The sequence below is a fragment of the Aulonocara sp. 'chitande type north' Nkhata Bay genome, linkage group LG14, assembly GCF_057382095.1.
Source record: "Aulonocara sp. 'chitande type north' Nkhata Bay isolate Kocher_YH1m ecotype deep benthic linkage group LG14, A_spYH_male_GT1.1, whole genome shotgun sequence".
Lineage (NCBI taxonomy): Eukaryota > Metazoa > Chordata > Actinopteri > Cichliformes > Cichlidae > Aulonocara > Aulonocara sp. 'chitande type north' Nkhata Bay.
The window spans coordinates 4,605,892-4,626,389 of NC_141357.1; the positions used below are offsets into that span (position 1 = coordinate 4,605,892).

Below are 20,498 nucleotides of genomic sequence, written 5' to 3' on the forward strand. Positions count from 1 at the left end.
GAAACGAGTCACCCTTAAGCTGCAAAAACAGAAAACACATCTGAGAAATTGTTACACTATTAGAAATGGCAAAATCTACAGTTTAGTACATCCTGAGAAAGAATAAGAAGAAAGAAAGTGTTAGGTTTTGTATTGTTGATTGTCATTTATGCTTAGAAATATTTAACCATATATGCTTAGAGGTGTATAATCAATTGTGTAGTGATAGGATGTGTGATCTTTAGCAGGCTGCAAAGGCTTGGTGTGCATTCCAGGAATGCACACCTACATCCTAGGAGCATGGGAAGAGGTCGTACCTTGTTTTATTGTTTTGCGGTAGGATTAACGTAGCTATGTCAGTTTTAGTCTAAGTGCTTTTTTACATATAGATGAACTGTTGGATTTTCCAGACCAGCAGGTTAAGGGAAGTCGTTTATGGGGCCACACTCTGACCCCACACACACACACACACACACACACACACACACACACACACACGCACAGGCAAGGTACTCTTTGTTTGTATGTAGACGTCATATGTTAATGAACCTATATATATTCATGTAACCTCAATAAAAGAGCAGTGTTACGGGGGAGCGGACGAGAGCAACTGGGGTCAAGCGAAGGAATGGCGTTTGTCCGGTTCTCTCCCGTGCACGAGAAACATGAAGAACTTTGCCTACTTCGTGTCTTGCTTGCTGTGTAATTATATTGTCTTCAACGTTCCAGCGAATAGGTTCAAGCTACAAACCTATCATTAATAAAGAAAGAAAGAAAGAAAGAAAGAAAGAAAGAAAGAAAGAAAGAAAGAAAGAAAGGAAGAAAGGAAAGAAGAAAGCACTGGTAAACTCAGCAACACAAAAAGACAATACCAGTGGATGATCACAGAATCATTTATGGTAATGAGAAACCCCTTCACATCAGCCAGCCAAGTGAACAACACTCTCCAGGGGGTAGGCTTATCAATATCCAAAAAGGAAAGACTGCATAAAAGTAAATACAAAGGGTTCACCTCAAGAATAGAAAGGTTAGACTGACTTTGCTTACAAAACAAACAAACAAACAAAAAAAGCAACATCTAAAAAAGCCAGCACAGATCTGGAAAAACATTCTTTGGGCAGATTAAACCAAAATCAACCTCAACCAGAATGATGGCAAGAAAAAAGCATGTTGAAGGTGTGGAACAGCTCATGATCCAAAGCATACCACATCATCTGTAAAACACAGATGGCTTGAGCTTGGTGCTGGCTTGAGCGTAGCACTTGGTGCTCCTCCCAGCCCCCATAAATAAACTTGTGTTTATTGATGATGTAACACAGGACAGAAACATCCAAATGAATTCAGGTTGGTGTTCAGACACATACTGTCTGCTCAAATCCAGCTAAATGCAGACAAATTAATTGGGCGGCCTTTCATAATACAGATGGACAATGACCCAGAACATACAGCCAAAGCAAACCAGGATTTTATTAAAGCAAAGAAGTGGAATATTCCTTCCTTACAAAGAAATATGGATTTTTCATATTCCTTTGTAACTACACCTAATAGCTTGGGTACTCATTTTAATGAAATTAAAATAAGCAGTAGCTAAAGGGCAGGTAGGACATATTTTAAATTTAGACCTGTGTATCATATCAACCATAAATGTCAAGTAACGCACATATGTAAAGCAGTAGTAAGAAATGACACAGACCAGCCTGAGGAAATCCCCCTGACTAGTGGTCCACACCAGACATCTGCTCTTTAACGGTCATATCAACTGTTAAACCGAGTGTGAAGTAACTGATGTCTCTGACATCACTGGCACACAGCTGATGATGCCCACCAGTACTGTTCCATTGGAAGAGACACCTCTTTGGACGCTTACCCTAACCCTTAAATGTTGCTTGTAGTGAAGCAACAGACACAAAATATAGTAGCAATCAGTGAAGCGAGCAAAAAGCTAGTTTTATTATACTAAGCAAGAAAAACGCAGAGTGACAAATAGTAGAAATACAAAATGCAAGAAAAACAGGGAAAAAGTACTGTCTGCTTCAGGCCCAAATAAAAGGGAGAGTTTGATGCACCATTTGATGCACTGATCAAGTATTACTTACAGGAGAAGCAGGTGATTATGTGACAGAAGGTCTACAAAAAACACGCAGAGGTGGTACAAATGCAAAAAATCCAAAACGTTTGAAGTCCAGTGCGATGTTTCTACAGTCTGTCATCTAACTTGTAGAAGATTTTAGAGCACTTTACGCCTACTGACATCAAAATGCTGACATTCTTTTCCAGCAGGACTTATAAGATCCCACCTTCGCGGTTCCAAAACTATTAGCAAACAGTGACCCCTTTATTACTGTGCTTAATTGACAAGAATCCCATGAAAAACACCCAATTCAGATTATAAACAAGCTAAAACCACTATAAGAGAAAATTGGGCTTAAATAGTACATTTCCAGTGGCACAAGCTGATTACCTGCATCCTGGAATATTAGGGGCCACATTAAAAAAAACATATATCGCTCATCTTAGAGATGAAGTCGAAATTCTGAGATTAACGTCTAAATTTTACTTGAGAAAAAAAAAGTCAAAATATTATTTCGCGAAAAAAGTCAAAATGTACTGCTGAAAAAATGTTGCAGAATCTGCATCTGAGCAGAAGAAGAAAAAAAACAAAGAAGAATTGCAGGGGACACAGAACGATGAAGACAACGATGAATTAACTTTCTTATGAGACCTAGCCTTAATCTAAAAGTCTAATCATTTTACGTCAACAGATCTAATACACCTACATTGTTCTAGGATAAATCATCTATGTGGTTTTGTTCACACATCCATCTGTGCACTCTGACATCTGACAATAGTCATCTGAAAAGATGCACAAAAAAAGAGGGGGGTGTGCAAACGAATCTGTTCAGACAAGATAAAAGAAAAGGTACAAAAAGGTCAGAAGGAGGAGGAAAACTTCTAAGAGGAAACAGAGTGGAGAGAAAAATGACAAAAGAGAAAGCAAGAGACTGCAGTTGGGAAACCACATGGGGCTTTCCAAACTCTAATCAACACTTTACAGACTACCCTATTCAGCCACAGAGAAGAGCCTTGCTGTGGCTAAATTGTTCCACTATATTAACTGTGTTCAAAGTCCCCTCAAAATCTACCTTTGCAGAATTATTTTAACTGAAATTCCAGCAACAACTGTCAACTGTGATCTGTATATTGGCTTGAACAAACAATAACTTGACTTCAGATGAATAAAAACCTACCAACAATCTTATACATGTTGTATATCTACAATGTAAAGTGCCTTGAGGTAAACGTGTGAATTTATGCTACATAAATAAAATTGAATTGAAATTGAATTCAGTATTCGCCAAAGGAAAGGGAGAAAGAGAACGACCAAAGTGATGAACAGACAGCGTTACACCAACTGTAAACACCTTTGCCCTATAACATGCAAGGCCAGCCAGACGAGGAACACGTCCTTCTTCTCCTCCCACTGTCTTCCAAGTCAGTTGACTTTCTTGCCAAACAGGCCTTGCTCATAATGCGTGGGGAGAGCCACAGCTAAATTTAGCCTCCTGCTACACATACACACAAGAAGCACTTGGTGCTCCTCCCAGCCCCCAAGAGAGTGAGCAGTAACAGCCACTCTTCAGTTGCACCGCATATCCACATGCACACAAAATATACTGAAAAACTCAGACCAGCCCATCTGGTACCATCTTGATCTTGAGCTGGTCAGTTAAGTACCAAAGGGTTTTTTTAATCAGTTTAACTGCTTTGGTGTTAATGAAATCAACAGGTGCACTAGAGGGGCAACAATAATATAACCCAAACCAAAACAGGAATGGATTTACTTTTCTGACTGAAAGGGTCAGTGTCACTACTGCATGAGGCAACACCTGGACCCTACAGAATAGGTAGTCCAGCGGCTCCAGGGTGGCACATCAATAGGTCCCAGAAGATTTGCTTTGTCTTCCAGCACAGTCTTAAGAACATGGAGGAGATTCGTGGTAGAAGGTCGTTAACCCATCAGCAGGACATCTGCTCTCTTTTATGCAAGGAGGAAGAAGAGAAGCACTGCCAAAGCCTTACAAACATCCATTCTATTCATTTTATATAGCGCCAAATCACAACAGGTGCCTCAAGACACTTTATATTGTAAGGTTAAAAACTTACAATAATTGAGAGAAAAAATTCCCATTTAACAAGAAGCAAACCTCTAGTAGAACCAGGCTCAGTGAGGGGCAGCCATCTGCCACAACTGGTTTGGGTGATGGGAGAGAGACAAGACAAGCGGTGTGTTAGCAAATAGACAGTAAGCAAGCAAGCAAACAAGAACCATTCATGGGAAGCCGCCAGCAGCTTACTGTGAGCTGGTTCCACAGACAACGGGTCTAAAAGATGAAGAACCTGCCTCCTAGGAACCACAAACAAGCCAGCAGTCTGAGACCAAAGCACTCTGTTAGGTGATGAGCCCTATGCACATTAAAAGATGACGGGACCTGGAGGAACGCACTGTGGAGTGGTAGAAGCAGCGCAGAGCTAGCAGGGCCAATGAGAGAACGTGACTGACTGGTGTAACGACTACTGTAAAGAACTCCCAACAAAGGCTGCCCTATGTGTTGTGCTCGTTCAATAGTAACCCATACATGTTATAGTGGTAGCCACCTGTCTAGCACAAGCCTTGCCGTCAGCGGAGGCATCAACTGGGATGGTGGCTGACCTCACCGCCATGCATGATACAGTGCACCAGTGCCAGCTGGAGAGACTATGATACCAGTCCAAGTGCCAGACAAAAACACTGGAAGGCCTGGTTGCTCGGGCTGGCTCCTCTCGGGCACCTATGCCGCTCCCTCCAGAAGTGACAGGGACACTCCACAGGATGTGGGAGGGAGATGATCCCGAACATTCTGCTAACATTCGCTACACCCACCGGGACATCGGTGACCAGTACTAGATATCTGTTTCGTGTGTCTTTCATCACATGCATAACATCCCAGATTACATAGCGAGACCACCAGGCTCTCCGTGGATTGATGTTGGATCTAGAAGGCAGCACAGATGGAGGTGGAAGAGGAAGCAAACAGGCGTCGTGCTATGGCTAAGGAAGGAATTACACAAGCCACCTCTTCTGAGCCTATATCTCTCCAATGCCAGATCCCTTGTGCATAAAATGGATGACCTGGAATTGCAAAAAGCGGGAAATCGCTAAATTCATGACTGCTGTGCCTTAATCGTCACGGAAACCTGGTTTCACCCGGGAATACCCAAAAGCTTGTGCAACAATGGGGCAATTATAAACAGACACTGCTCCTCGAACCTCAAGTACATGTCCGTAAGATGCTGGCATTTTTTTTCTTTTTTTACCAAGAGAACTAACAGTAGTGATTATCACAGCTGTGTACATTCTACGTGATGCCAGTGTAAACATCCAACCTGCTGAATACCATTAAGGAACACCAGCGTCCCACCCTGGGGTGATTTTAATAAGGTCGACATGAAGACTGTATTCCCAAAATTCTATCAGCATGTCAAAAGTCCCACCAGGGGAGAGGACACTCTAGATCCTGTCTAGCTCTCCCTCCTGTTCTCACCAACCTACACCCCTTCAGATGCAGTCCAGGCCTACCACAAAGACTATTACAACCTGTCCTGGCCTGCTTCACAAAGACAGACTAGAACATATTTGAACACTAGGACCTAGAAACATTCACAAAATCAGTACTGGACTATATCAAGCTCTGTATCGGAAATGTGACTGTGGACAAAAACATTTGGGTTTTCCCAAACCAAAAACCATGGATGACCAGCCATGTCCGCACACTACTCAAAGCCAGTACGCTGTCTTCAGGTCGGGCGACAGAGCTTTGTACAGGGCTGCTCAAGGTGATCTGAAAAGAGGAATTAAAAAAGCCAAGACAGACCATAAAAGAAGCATAGAGTCCCACCTGTCCAGCAACAACACATGGGAGGTGTGGCAGGGCATAAACCACAGAGGCTGTGCTGTGAAAACAGAAAACCTGAGTAGCTGGCAGAAGATTAATTGCTTCTTAGACAGCTTTGAAACACCACAACACCAGCCCTCATCTGCTTCAGCCATGCTACCATCCTCACCCGGTTCCTGCACCACTCCACTCACTGTAAAGGAGCAGTGTCCTCAGGACGTACAAACTGGACTCCAACCTGCTGCTGACCTTCTACCGCTCGCCCATTGAGAGCCTGCTGACATACTGCATCACAGTAGCACAGCTGCACTAAAGAAGATAGAGTGAAGCTTCAGAAGCTCACCGGCTGCCCTCTCCCCTCCCTGATAGACATTTATTCCTCCCGCTGCCTCAGCAGAGCAACAAAAATCATCAAGGACAGCTCCCACCCTGGTTTTGACCTGTTCAACCTGCTTCCCTTAGGAAAGCGCTGTAGGTGCATCAGCCCAAAGACTGACAGACTTAAGAACAGTTTCTTCCCAAAAGCCACAACCACTGAACTCACACACGCACTGACAACACGGTTTCACCCCCCAATCCCAATGACCCCTATATACAGACTACACAACTACCATCACCACTTAAGTTGCATGCAATAGCCCACACTGTAAATATATAACACTATTTTTCCCCAGTTATTTGTATATTTGTACATTTAATATTTTTGATCAATATTTTTGTTCATATGTATATAGTGCTGCAGAACTGTGCACCTCTGCACCCCCACTTTCTTTCCCACCTGTCTGCACTGAGTAGGAGGATGCTCTGTAATCTTATTGTACATGTGTATAGTGACAATAAAGACATTCTATTCTATTCTATTCTATTCTATTCTATTCTATTCTATTCTTCTACTCACACCCAGTTGTTGATTACAGGATATCTGCTTTGCACGTTTGAGAATTATACCAGGGAGTCAAGTACTTCTGATTTGAGACTTTTTTCCCGAGGTGCCACATTGTCCATGGTTGTATGCAGTAAAGAGGTAACACTTTTAACAAGATAATCGACTTTTGTGGGAGTAGAGTTTAGGTAGCTGATCTGCACTGCTTTGAGACATGGTACTGAAGTAGGTAATGGTGGAGGAATTATATTCTTAAATTTAGTTACAGACACTTTCAGAAAGATATCTGCTATAATGAAATGTATTCCCAACTGCTGTATAATACATTATTGTAAAAGTAAATGTTATTAAGAAATGATTAGAAAAAAGAAGGTTTTCAGGGAAAAGGAAAAACAAAATGACACTGAATAGGCCACTGGTGCAAATGTCTTTGAACAAACAAGCAGAAACAGACTTCATGAGGATGGCCTGAGGGCCTGATGTCCTCCAGTTGGCCAAGTGCTCACTGCCTGGCACTATGGAGCGAGGCTGGCATTTGCCATAGAATAGCAAAATGGTTAGGTCCACCCTGTGCTTTTCACAGATGAGAACTGGTTCATTTTGAGCATCCGACACTTTCAGGTTGCATCTAAGAATGTCCAGGAGCTCCCCCAGGACACAGACTGTCATCTCATTAAGAGCATGCTCCGACGTTGTCTGGCATGCATGCAAGTACACAAGTATATGGGGGCAATAAACTAATGAGTACCATCTTGAGTTGCTGTAGTGATATTTCGACAAAAGACTATTGTGTGTGTGTGTGTGTGTGTGTGTGTGTGTGTGTGTGTGTGTGTGTTATACCATGTGCTGTAGAATTTTTCATACAACCCAAACACTGTAAGAGGATATGAGAGATGGACATAACACAAAATAACAATGCTCAGTGGCTAGTGCAGCTAAGAGCAGGCCATAGCAACCTCCCTGAACAGGGTCCAGTAACCGGGACGGAGACGGCAAGCTGGTGTTCAAACCGTGGGACCAGCGGAACGACCAGAACAAGTTTGTGGACAGCGACGCAGATGCAGACAGCCAAAAAACAGGTCTCAAATATGAAAAATTGGAAAGCACGATGCCCAGATATTATTCACAGCTACTGGCTAAAGAAGTTAACTGCACTCCATGGATGAGATGCAACCAGAGTGGGCAGACAGTCCTGATCCCTAAGGATCCTCAGAAGGCACTGGTCTCATCCAACTATCAGCCAATAATGTACCTCACCACAACACACCCACATAGCAAAATTGGTATGGCCCAGATCTGGCCCACACAATGTGCTTACACATGGCCCACATACCGCAAAGAATGACGGCCCTTTGGTGGCCCAGATCTGGTTTGCCAGATGTGGCCTACACATGGGCCAGCACAAGGCCAGTTGCAGACACACTGGTGGTCCTGTGCTGGCCCAGAACAGTTTCAGCTCTGGCCCCAGATGTCAGCCTAATGTGTACCTTAATAAAGCCATGTAATAACAACATGCACAAAACTAACATGACAAAACTCTATTCAGACAGGGAATGGACTGATTCTTACAGAGTGCTTTTCTAGTCTCCCGGATTACTCAAAGTGCTCTATACTACATGCCACATTAACACAATCTCTCTAAACTGAGTGCCTCCTAACTACATTCATACACATTCACACTCTTGACATGCAGACTGGCAAAGCCAGGGATTAAACCACTAACCTTCCAATCAGTAGGTGACCTGCTCTACCTCCTGAGCTACAGTCACCCACTGGCAATGATGAGTAAACCCTCACTAGGTTTTGGATAAAGTGTACACTCACAAACCAGTCAAACCTGCATTTAAAATATTGGCTACCATAGCTGTATAGTATTGCAACATGGCATTTGGGTGTTCTAACTAAAATAGGAAAATAGGAACTAGGTCTGGGCCATATCATACCGTTCACGGTAATACCGGTATAATGTTGAACAACGATAAGAAAATGAAATATGGCGATAGAATATGGGTAAAACTGGTTTGGCTTCCGTCCGTCAGATACACAACAAAGCACTATTTTTGGTAGAGCATGCTAGTGGGCCGTCGTTATTACCATGTTTTTTGGAAAATACAGCACACTTAAAATCAATCCTTTGATTTTTCTTAAAATCGACAGTGCCCCTTATAATCCCGTGTGCCTTATGTATGAATTCTGGTTGTGTTTACTGACCTCGAAACGATTTTATGTGGTACGTGGCGCTCGAAAATCTGTCAAATGTTTCAGTACGACTTTGCTAAGCTACGAAGACGCACCGCTTGATGGATTGTCTAACGTAGGCAGGAGCCTCGCGGAGTGATACGTACTGTGCTTCAACATAATATTACAGTACTGTGTGTGTATAACCTCTTTTTAAGTTTTGTGGATATTATACATGGTTATGCTGAGGATACGTCGGCCAATTTCCACCGGAAATGCCTTTTTGGTTAAACTGTCAGCAAGGAATTTGCATTTGCACTGTTACATTTTTATATAACTTTAATGCACATAAAAAACAGCTGCTTGTTTAAGTGAAAATACATTGATGGGGTTTTTTGGGGTTTTTTGCACTAATAAAGTTGCGGAGTTGTAAAGTATTTTGTCTAGTGTCAATTATAGCGTCAGTTATATCGTTATCGCATATTTTCAAATGTATATTGTGATAAATATTTTTGGTCTTATCGCCCTGCTCTAATAGGAACATAAATAATACCATCATTGCCAGACCTGGCCCACATCTGGTTGACATACACCCTGCCATGACACCAGTCAGTCAAAAGTACCAGCTTGATGCCGAATCCAGGGAAGACCTGTTTTCTATGGGCCTGGACCACATAAATAAAATCACAATCGAGCTATATATGGCATGCCATCACATAGACAGTGCCATGTATGCCAAGCCTGGCTCATATCTGGATGACATACGTCTTATCATGCCAGAAGTCAGCCAGCAGTGCCGGCTTGATACCAGATCCAGGCCAGACCTGCTTGCTATGTGGGCAGAAGCTCCTGTCAGGCATCATACTAGCTAAGATGAACAGACATAAGGCAGGGCTCAGAAGGGAACTGGCAGAAACACCTAGAGGGGCAAAACATCAGCTACTGGTAAAGTAGCTGAGCATTCACTGTAAGACCAGACTAACCAACCTATGCATCACCTGGATTGACTACAAGAAAGCCTATGACTCCATGCTCCCTACATGGATCCTGGAATATCAGAACTGTACATGATCAAAGGACCATAAGGAATTCAAGGAGGAGCAAGAAGAGGAACATCATGAAAGGACAGGCCACTGCACGGTATGTACCACTAGCAAATAGAAGAAGTGACTGAGATCGAGTTGCAGGAAAACACTGGACTGTCACACAGCGACACCACTCATGGCAGCACAGGAACAAGCGCTAAGCAGAAAAGCCATAGAGGCTGGGTTCTACCGCACCAGGCAAGACCCCAGGTGCAGGCTGTGGAAAGATGCCCCTGAGACAATCCAGCACATAACAGCAGGTTTCAAGATGCTAGCAGGTAGCACATATATGGAACGTCATAACCAAGTGGCTAGCACAGTATATAGGAATATCTGTGCGCCTAGTATGACATTGAAGTCCCAAGGTCAAAATGGGACACGCCTCCAGGGTGGTTGAGAATGACTGGAGCTAAGATCCTGTGGAACTTTCAGATACAGACAGACAAACTGGTGATGGCAAACAACAGACACAGTAAAGGTGGACAAGCAGAGTAACGAAGCGTAATGATACATGTAGCTTTACCAAGTGATAGCAACATCAGGAAGAAGGAACATGAGAAGCCTGAGAAATACCAACAATGTGGAAAGTTAAGCAACAGTGGTCCCTGGCATCCGAGATCTCTGTCCAGAAGAGTGCAGTCCTACGAACAGCAAAGATACTACTACAACACACAGCTTGAGAGTCCTATGTGTGTAAATATACACATATACAATAATCCATTTTATATATGGGAACCTTAAAGACTATGAGGGACATTGTTATGCTTTGTTTAACCTCTGATAAGATTTTAAGAGTCACTGATGGTCTGTCTATTCTAACTTTCTGCACCGTACCAAGTATGAGCAACTAGTGCATTTATTGTGTATCTGGCATATTAGCAGCTCATGCAGCCATATACTTAGGTGGTAAATGGACTGGTTCTTAAGTAGTGCTTTTCTACTATATCTGAGCACTGAAAGCACTTAATCATACATTCACACACATTCGTACTCCAATGGATGCGTCGCAGAGAAACTCTGGTTTCATATCTTGCCCAACGATATTTGGCCTGCAGACTGGAGCAGCCAGGGATCAAACCACTAACCTTTGGATGAGTAGATGACCTGCTCTACCTCCTGAGCTACAGCCAAAATTCAACATACAATTTTATATGTGATTTGATGTACATAAATAATAATACAAACCTAAGTGCTAATTGCTGTCAAAATATTCACTTTACATCTTCAAGGATTTTGAGATCATTTTCAGTGACCAAAGGCAGCTCACAGTCACGTGAGCTATTAAAATGTTAATATTAAAGTGATTCCCTACTATTGAGTGCTAAAGTGCTAACTCAAAATTATTCTTTCTATAATATTATAAACTTTACTTTTTAAAAAAAAATTACTATGTAAAAGGCCCAGTGATGAATTATGTCATTATTTGGTGCTATGTAATGACATTTTATTTTTCCTTAGCTTAACAGAACTGAGCTGTGTTGAGCAAACTGGAAAGTTGGTGGCAAATGCAGGAATGGCTTTGCAGAAAATAAACAATAAGCTGCATATTGAGATATTGCATTTATTATCTGGGACACATAATAACTTTTTGTACCTTGGGAGGAAGTGGAGGAGTGTAGGAAAAGTACATGTTACAAATGCTAACCTCCTGAAGAGTCCTAGAAAGCCACAGTAGTGAAGACAGTGAGAGAAAATGACTGACAGGAGCACCCTGGACCCGAAGAAGCTACATTCAGTTCATCCTCATAATTTTTTGTTTGTTTTGAATCTGTGCTTTACCGTCTGTGGCATATGTCTTCGAAGGTTTTAAGAAATCTGCACTTGAAGCTAAAGTTAACTCCTGTGTGACTGCCCAACTTTAAATTCGAGAGCCCCACCCCATCCACCTCGCCCTTTCATAGTTATTATAGTCATATTAAAATATAATATGAGAGGGTAATTTAAAAAAATAAAATAAAAATAAATAAAAACTTGCTGCAAAGTGAACAACCTTTTCTATGTCACGGAATCTAGGAGATAACATGGCGTAGCATGTCTTTAAATCGCGAATGCAATACAATCATTCTCTTGCTTTCAAAGAAGCAAAAGACTGGATAAACAGCTGGTAGAAACCTGGGTCACCTCTGGATCTTAAACGTACCTCTAAAGTACGGATCTCCCGCCGGGTGAAGTCGTTGGATGCGGCGCATCTTGTCCTAAGAGACAGGAGGCTGCTAATCGAGATGTCCACCAGATTCTGGATGAGTCGGCACTGGTGCAGAGCTTCCTGAGCTCCTGTTGGTTTCGACGTGCTGCTGAGGGCCGACCTGTCTCCTCTGTCCACAGCTCCGTCCATTCCACCACATTGGCGCGACTTGTGTCATAAACAGCGACCTGAAGACGTTTCGCACACTGCCGTCAGCGCTTCCTCCAAACACTGCATGCTTTGACAAGTTTCCGTGTTTGTACTTCAGCTGCTACTAGTGTTCAGTGTCTTTCACCAAGATATGTAAGAATAAAACAAATGCAGCAGCAAAACCTTCTCGTTTAACTTGTGTCTGTGTACTAGGAATAATTAATATAAAGTAGCCGAAGCTGCAATATGTGTATGTTTTGAGTGTATGTATGAGTTGGTTCTTCAACAGGTTATGTTTCCCAAATAACATGAAAACTTTCCCTGTTTTATTGTTGATTTGAACAAAAACACACCTAAAAACCAGCTTGTCTCTGTAACCAGCTTGTTCTTAAGGATAAAATTAAAACGAAAAAAAGTGGAGCAAACCGGAAACTGAGACCCTTCGCATTCAAAGTAAAAGTTTCAAACTTTTAACGTATTGCAACCTGACACATGAAAAAATAAGAGGAGCTACCCCCACCCCAAAAAAAGTACAACTAGCTTAAATATTAAATATCGTTCAAATGTTTTCGTCACTTTTGAAAAGCATGAATGACAGCGACCATCGGAGTGTTGTCAATGTTGTGATTTGGGTGGAATGGCCATAGACTGCAAATTAAAGTACCCACCATAAGCTCACACAAGCGATGTGTCGTGTCGGTCAGGAACAAAACAGCTCTAGAGCCGGCACTTTGAAGTGAACGATAGAATCCGGTTCCTGCCCAGGAATCGGATACGCTTTTTTCCCCTCCCCGCCCCCTGATTTTTACCCCGTTCAAGTCGTACGTGATTGGTCAACTACGTGACGTCGAGTGTCCGCTGCAAACAGGTATTGGTCCACTGAGCAGGAAGGGGGCAGGGGTTACAGACCCAGCACATGCACGCACACAGAAGCATAAGGGAGGTGCGAGTTTAAGAGAGTGAGGGTGAGAGAGAAAGAGAACAGCCACTGCACAGACAACAAGCTGGGAAGGTGAGAAAATGACAACAGGAAACGCAGTAAAAATTATTCTTCTCAAAGAGAATTTTTTCCAGACAGGGATATATTAAATATTTTAATCTCTTTTGTTGCGTGATTCTCTAAGTTGTTTCACTGTGAATAGTTACGTTTATAAATATATATGAGGTAGAGCTATGTTTTGTATGTTTTTTTTTGTAGCACTCTGTTCCATGTTGAGTATAATAAGCCATATAAATATTAAACATTTGCTATTATATATGTTTTGTATATTACTAATTCAAATAAATTTATTACACATAAGTTTGTTTTTGGTAATGCATTTATTTAAGAATTCTCCTTTCTAAAACACTAGATGGCTATATTTACAAAACAGACTAAATTTTCTATTCAGTATGAGTTCACAATTGTGCTCATTTATGTGTGCATGGAAATATTCTTACACAAAATTACAATCCGATTCATGAAACAGCCACATAAGTTTGTTTTTTTTGTTTTGTTTTTTTTTTACCACAAAAGAACAAAATAGGTCTTTCTTATATTAGTAAGGCTGAAATATTCTGAACCAAAAGGCTTGTGCAATCTGGCTACATTGTGCATATTATCTGCATACTGACAAGCCATTTCTCTGTATTATAAAATACATTTATCTTCAGGTGAATCTGAGAAAGAAGTGAATATCTTTTTATTGTCACTATACTCATGTACAATGAGATTAAAAGCAACTCCTAATAGGGCTGGGCCATATCATACCGTTCACGGTAATACCGGTATAATGTCGGGCAACGATAAGAGAATGAAATATTGTGATAAAATATGGGTAAAACGCACATGCGCAGTGCCTTTCTTTTCATACGCACATGGCAGAATGGTGGCGACGGAGAATGAGGAGGGTGAAAGCGGATCGTTGAATGAAACGGATGAACCAGAACTGGTTTGTAAAAATGCTGCAACTTCAGTGGTGTGGAACTGGTTTTGCTTCCGTCCGTCAGATACACAACAAAGCACTATTTTTGGTAGAGCATGCTAGCGGGCCGTCGTTATTACCGTGTTTTTTGGAAAATACGGCGCACTTAAAATCAATCCTTTGATTTTCCTTAAAATCGACAGTGCCCCTTATAATCCCGTGTGCCTTATGTATGAATTCTGGTTGTGTTTACTGACCTCGAAATGATTTTATGTGGTACGCGGCGCTCGAAAATCTGCACCGCACCGCTTGATGGATTGTCGGAGCATTATGGCTATCGTAGGCAGGAGCCTCGCGGAGTGATACGTACTGTGCTTCAACATAATGTTACCTTATTGTGTGTGTATAACCTCTTTTTAAGTTCTGTGGATATTATACATGGTTATGCTGAGGATATGTCGGCCAATTTCCACTGGAAATGCTTTTTGGTTAAACTGTCAGCAAGGAATTTGCATTTGCACTGCAAATTTTTATATAACTTTAATGCACATAAAAAACAGCTGCTTGTTTAAGTGGAAATACGTTGATGTTTGGTTTTTTTGCACTAATAAAGTTGTGGAGTTGTAAAGTATTTTGTCTAGTGTCAATTAGATCGTCAGTTATATCGTTATTGCAAATTTTCAAATGTATGTCGTGATAAATATTTTTGGTCATATTGCCCTGCTCTAACGCCTAACTCCTGCAGAGGGGAAGGAGTTGTGCACAGTTCTGCGGTGCTGTATACATTTTCAAGAATAAATAAGGATTTTATATATGGTGTGGGTTATAGCATGTATTTAATATTGCATAGTAATGATGATCAAATGCAGTGGGTAGCAGATATTTGGACAGAGAGAGTAATGGTATTGCACAGTACACATATTATACAGTACTTTCACAAGCATTCAACAGATTAAATATTGCATAGTCTGTCTATAGAGGGAAGTCCTTTGGTTGGCGGGTTAGACCAGCGGTCCCCAACCTTTTTTGCTCTACGGACCGGTTTATGTCCGACAATATTTTCACGGACCAGTCTTTAAGGTGTTGCAGATAAATACAATAAAATAAAACCAGTACCGGTACCAAAAAACAGAAGATTTATTCATAACACATGGGAAAAGACCCAGGGAAATCGAGTTAACGATAAAAACGATTAAAAAAATAACGCTGAAAAATGATAAAAACCATAAATTTCACACCCGAGCCTCAACTCTCGCGGCCCGGTACCAAATGACTCGTCAGCACCCAGGAGTTGAGGACCACTGGGTTAGACTGTGTAGTCAGTGCATGTATGAGCTCAGGGTGGTTATGGCTTTGGAAAAAGCTGTTCCTGAGTTTGTTAGGTTTTGTACTGATGCACTTGTAGCACGTCCTCGAGGACAGCAGGTTGAACAGGTCAAAACCAGGGTGGGAGCTGTTCTTGATGACGTTTGTTGCTCTGCTGAGACAGCAGGGCGGGGGGTGGGGTATAAATGTCCACCAGTGAGGGGAGAGGGCAGCTGAAGCCTCTCCCTGTCTGCCATGATGCACCTGCCGTACCATACAGTATGTCAGCAGGTTCTTGATGGATGAGCAGTAGAAGGTCAGTAGCAGGTTGTGCTTCCTGAGGACCCTCGTGAAGTTCTTGACCAATGCTGTGGTGCTGTTTGTCCATCTCAGCAGAGATGAGGACGCAGAGAAACGGAAGATGTGGACCCTTTCCGCACACTCGCCATTGATGTACAAGGCGGCTAAGTGGGTGCTGTGTAGGGACGGGTACCGGTATCTGACATAAACGGTAGTAACCAGACCGAAAAGCAGCGCACATTTCGGTGCTTTATTTCGGTGCTTTTTTTTCCTGAGCTGTGATACACTTTAGATTCTAGCCAATCATTTTACGTTTCCGAGGACAGTAGGTGGGCCCAGGTACGTACGTTCTTGTAGAGCAGAGCTACAGATTAAAAATACCCAAGGCGAAGCGGTCAAAAGTCTGGCTGTACTTCACAGCAAAAGATGCAAACTCAGCAGCCTGCAACAAGTGCTTTAAGGTGATACTGTGATACTGTCAAAGGAGGTAACACCTCAAATCCGATGAAACACCTGGCGACGCATAGCATTTTTTTTAAAAGCCAAGAAATGTGCCGTATTTGATAGCTTGCTGCGAGACCTCACACAGAGCACATCTACTTCGGGTGTGGTGCCTGTTATCTGACCCGGAGTTAGCAACATCCCCCAAAAACCGGAGGAGTAGAATCCTGGCCCCTAGCCCTGCCAGTGTAGCAGAAATGATGACGGATGATGACGGCAGCAGCAGCCGTTCTTCTCTGGGTCAGTAGCTTAATGTTGTTCGTGTGTAATTTACGTTGAGTAGGCTAACCACGTTACTACATTAATGCATGTAAGGTGAACTAGCAAACATCATCATAGCTACATGCGGCTGTCTTCTTGTTTGATGGCAGATACTCCCTTCACCCTGGCCATAAAGGCTAAAATGACCAAAGAAAAAGTGGAAAACAGTTAAACATGAGAAGTTTTTGGACAAAGGTTGTGTTTTTTCCATTGTTTAAGCACTGCTTCCAACCAAGAGTGATACCATATATGCCCCATAGCTGCAGAAAAGGCTAACATTGTTATCTTTTTACAAAAAAAACAGCCGAACATGAGAGGTTTTTGGACCAATTTTGTGTTCTCCATTCTTTAAGCACCGGTTTGAGCACCGTTTAAGCACCGGCACGGTGCCGGTGCTTAAACGGTAGTATCGGTAGTACCGGTTTGGCACCGGTATCGGATAAAACCTAAACGATACCCATCCCTGGTGCTGTGCCTCCTGAATATACAAGGATCTCCTTGATTTTCTTGGTGTTCAGTGCCAGGTGGCTTTCGGAACACCAGGCTGCCACCTGCAGGACTTTCTCTTCGTAGGCTGCCTCGTCTCTCTTTGAGATGAGTCCAGTAACTGTAGTGAGAAAAATATTACTGCCAGCTTTGCCCGTGCACGTAACTCCCACACCTGTCTCCACCTAGTGGGTGTGTTTACTTAGGTTTCAATATTTTATCTCTTTTATCAAGTGTCTATTTCGGTTTTTAGTGTGCTTTTTTGAAACAGGAATTATTTTTATTGACGGAGGATCCAATTATTAAATGTTGCTGTATCCTACTACAGAGAAGCCTTAATAAAGGAAGACCTACTTGTTTTTTTAGACAATGATCTAAAAAGTAAATTTTGTTCGTTAGAAGCAGCCTTGTTGGATTTGTTTTTTAACTTGGTAAACAGAGAATAAAGCCTTTTCATGTCTAATTGTGGAGTGGAGGACCTATTTGGTTTTTGCATGTTAGAAGTTGCTTTGTTGGATTTGTTTTACCTTGGGAAAACATAATGTGACTCTTTGACTGTGACTGTTTAAACAGCATGTCTTTTTCTCAAGTAAAATGTCCTTTTTATGGTTGTTTACTTCACCTGTTCTGGTTGTGAGCTTTGCATGAAATACTGAGGATCATGCGGGAAAATATACAAGAAGATAAAAAAAGAAAAAACAGAATACATATGTGCAGCGTGTGTAAACTCTGTGCAGAGCACATGCTACCCAGTGACATGGCTCATGAGTGTTTTATTCAGCCTACTGAAATGAAAAAACCTCGTTAAATTACATAATATATAATTTTGAGACCAGGTATCCCTGCTTTAAGCATGAGGCCAGTTTTGTCACGGCTAGCAGAGTGAGCCATGTGGAGGAATGAACCAGGACCCAAATGCAGGCTATCATGAACCAAGCTGCCAGGAACACACAGGCACAAATGTAATCTTCCAAAAAAATGGGTTTTATTATACCCCAAAAAGGACAAGGTGATTACAAAAATTCAAAATGACAAAAGTAAACTTTTTTTTAAATCAATCAATCAATCTTTATTTATAAAGCACTTTTTATATAGAATGTAGCACACAGTGCTTTACATGGTTAAAAGCAGCCCGCCCCACCCCACCCCATCCCGCCCTCCAATTCACTCCCATTACTCTCATTAACATAAGCGGTCATGGATACATACACCCCTACATCCTGGGCCATCTGACCTCAGGAATTCGCATGATAAGGTGGGGCCAGGTTTCACAATGAACACACCCGAAACTCTGGCTGATTGGGACCCACACCCAGTTTCACACCTTGGCTCAGGCGATTAGAGGATCATCAGGGGGTCCTTTTGTCCCTCTGTGGGGGGAAACTCCCACTAGGTTTATATCTGGGACTCTCCACCATTTGACCTTAGAACTGAAGAAGCTTCTCGGATGAGAGGTGAAACGTCTTCAAGTAACTTAAAGAAGTCCAGACGCTTTTCTTTGCAAGCTCCTTTGACTATGATGATCTAATTTAATAATATAAATAGAATAACAGGATTACATAGAATAAATAAACATTAAGTACAAGCTAAATTAAAAAGGTGGGTCTTGAGTCTGTTCTTAAAAACATGTAAGTAAGTAAAATTTTATTTATATAGCACATTTCTAGATAAAAGATCACAAAGTGCTTTACAAGGTATAGGAACAGATTAAAAAGACAAAGTACAGTCAAAAGTTAACAAAATGCAATTTTAAAAAGATGTGTTTTTAGCTGTTTTTTAAAAGTAATCAGTGAATCAGCAGATCTTAAGTTCTGAGGAAGAGAATTCCATAGTCTGGCGGCCACAGTAGCAAAAGCTCAATCACCCCTAGTTTTCAGTCTCGTATACTGAATAACAAGTAGGCCCTGACCACAAGACCTCAGAGACCTACTAGGGGCATAGGGCTGTAAAAGTTCAATGATGTATGATGGTGCTTGTTCTTGAAGAGTCTTAAATGTCAGAACCAGAATCTTAAAGTGGACTCTGAATTCGACAGGGAGCCAGTGTAACTGTATAAGCAACGGTGTTATATGTGAGTATTTCGATGTTTTCGTCAGAAGCCTTGCTGCAGCATTTTGGACAATCTGCAGACGCTCCAGGGAACTTTTGTTTAGATATGTGAACAGTGAATTGCAATAGTCCAGTCGTGATGAAATAAAAGCATGAATAACAATCTCCAGTTCAGTATGAGCTATTATGGGGCTCAATTTAGAAATATTTCTTAAATGATAGAAGCAAGACCGAACCAGAGATTTGACGTGAATATCCAATGTAAGAGCAGGATCGAAGGTTATCCCTAGGTTCCTGATAGATGGTTTCACAAACGTTGAAAGGGGACCAAGAGCATTCATTATGCTGGGTACATGTCTGTCTGGAGCACATAAAAGGACTTCAGTTTTATTTTCATTTAGTTGGAGGAAGTTTTCAGCCATCCAGCCTTTAATGGTTTCCAAACACACATTTAAAATCCGCAGCTTAGAAGCATCTTCAGGTTTAAAAGATATATATAGTTGGATGTCGTCTGCGTAGCAGTGGTAACAAATATCCTCAAAAGGGCTCAAAATATGCTGGAGAGGAAGTAAATAAATTAAAAACAATAATGGCCCCAGCACAGAGCCTTGTGGCACACCAAAGGACAGGGACGTAGAAGATGACCTGTACTTAGAAACTGCCACAGAAGAGTATCATTCACAGAGATACGAGGAGAACCACTCTAAGGCAGACCCAGATACACCGACCCAGTATTTCAGCCTATCAAGCAAAATATAATGGTCAATGGTGTCAAAGGCCAACGTGAGATCCAACATTAAGAGAACAGAACACTTACCTGCATCGTTTTGCATCAGAATGTCATTGGAAACTCTAAGAAGGGCTGTTTCAGTAGAATGAGCTTTGACTGAAATTTGTCAAAGATATTATATTTGTCTAAAACTGCTGTAAGCTGCTTCGCCACAATCTTCTCTAAAATCTTAGCAATTAACGGTATTTTTGAGATCGGTCTGTAGTTGCTAGTGAGAGATGGGTCCAGCATAGGCTTTTTTAACAGGGGGTATATAACAGCAGTTTTAAAATAGGCAGGGACTTTGCCAGATCTCAAAGAGGTGTTAATTATAGTGAGCATACAGGGACCAATAGAGTAAAAGACATTTTTGAATAACGATGCGGGTAAAATGTCGAGTGAACAAGAGGATACTTTTGTTGCACTAACTATTTTTCCCAGCTCGGATAGTGAAACAGGTAAAAATCTTTCTAAAACAACAGGCCGAACTGGCGTGGGAACTGACAGTGCAGATGCTGATGGGGACAATT

At 41.8% G+C, this 20,498-nt stretch overlaps 1 protein-coding gene across 2 annotated transcripts in view; it reads right to left on the bottom strand.

Moving 5' to 3' along the window:
• Nucleotides 1-13,151, bottom strand: part of LOC147313904 (kinase suppressor of Ras 1-like) — a 59,885-nt gene extending 46,734 nt beyond the window's left edge. Inside the window, exons 1-2 of one of the 2 annotated variants that reach the window (XM_086260626.1) lie at nt 13,062-13,151; nt 12,199-12,431 (exon numbers count right to left, since the gene is read on the bottom strand). In XM_086260626.1, coding sequence (XP_086116752.1) covers nt 12,199-12,393 — 195 coding nt within the window. In that variant the 5' untranslated portion in view covers nt 12,394-12,431; nt 13,062-13,151. Of the gene's footprint in view, nt 1-12,198; nt 12,464-13,061 lie in introns of those variants that run through there. The other variant, XM_086260630.1, reaches the window with a different exon arrangement.
• Between the last annotated feature and the right edge of the window lie 7,347 nt (nt 13,152-20,498).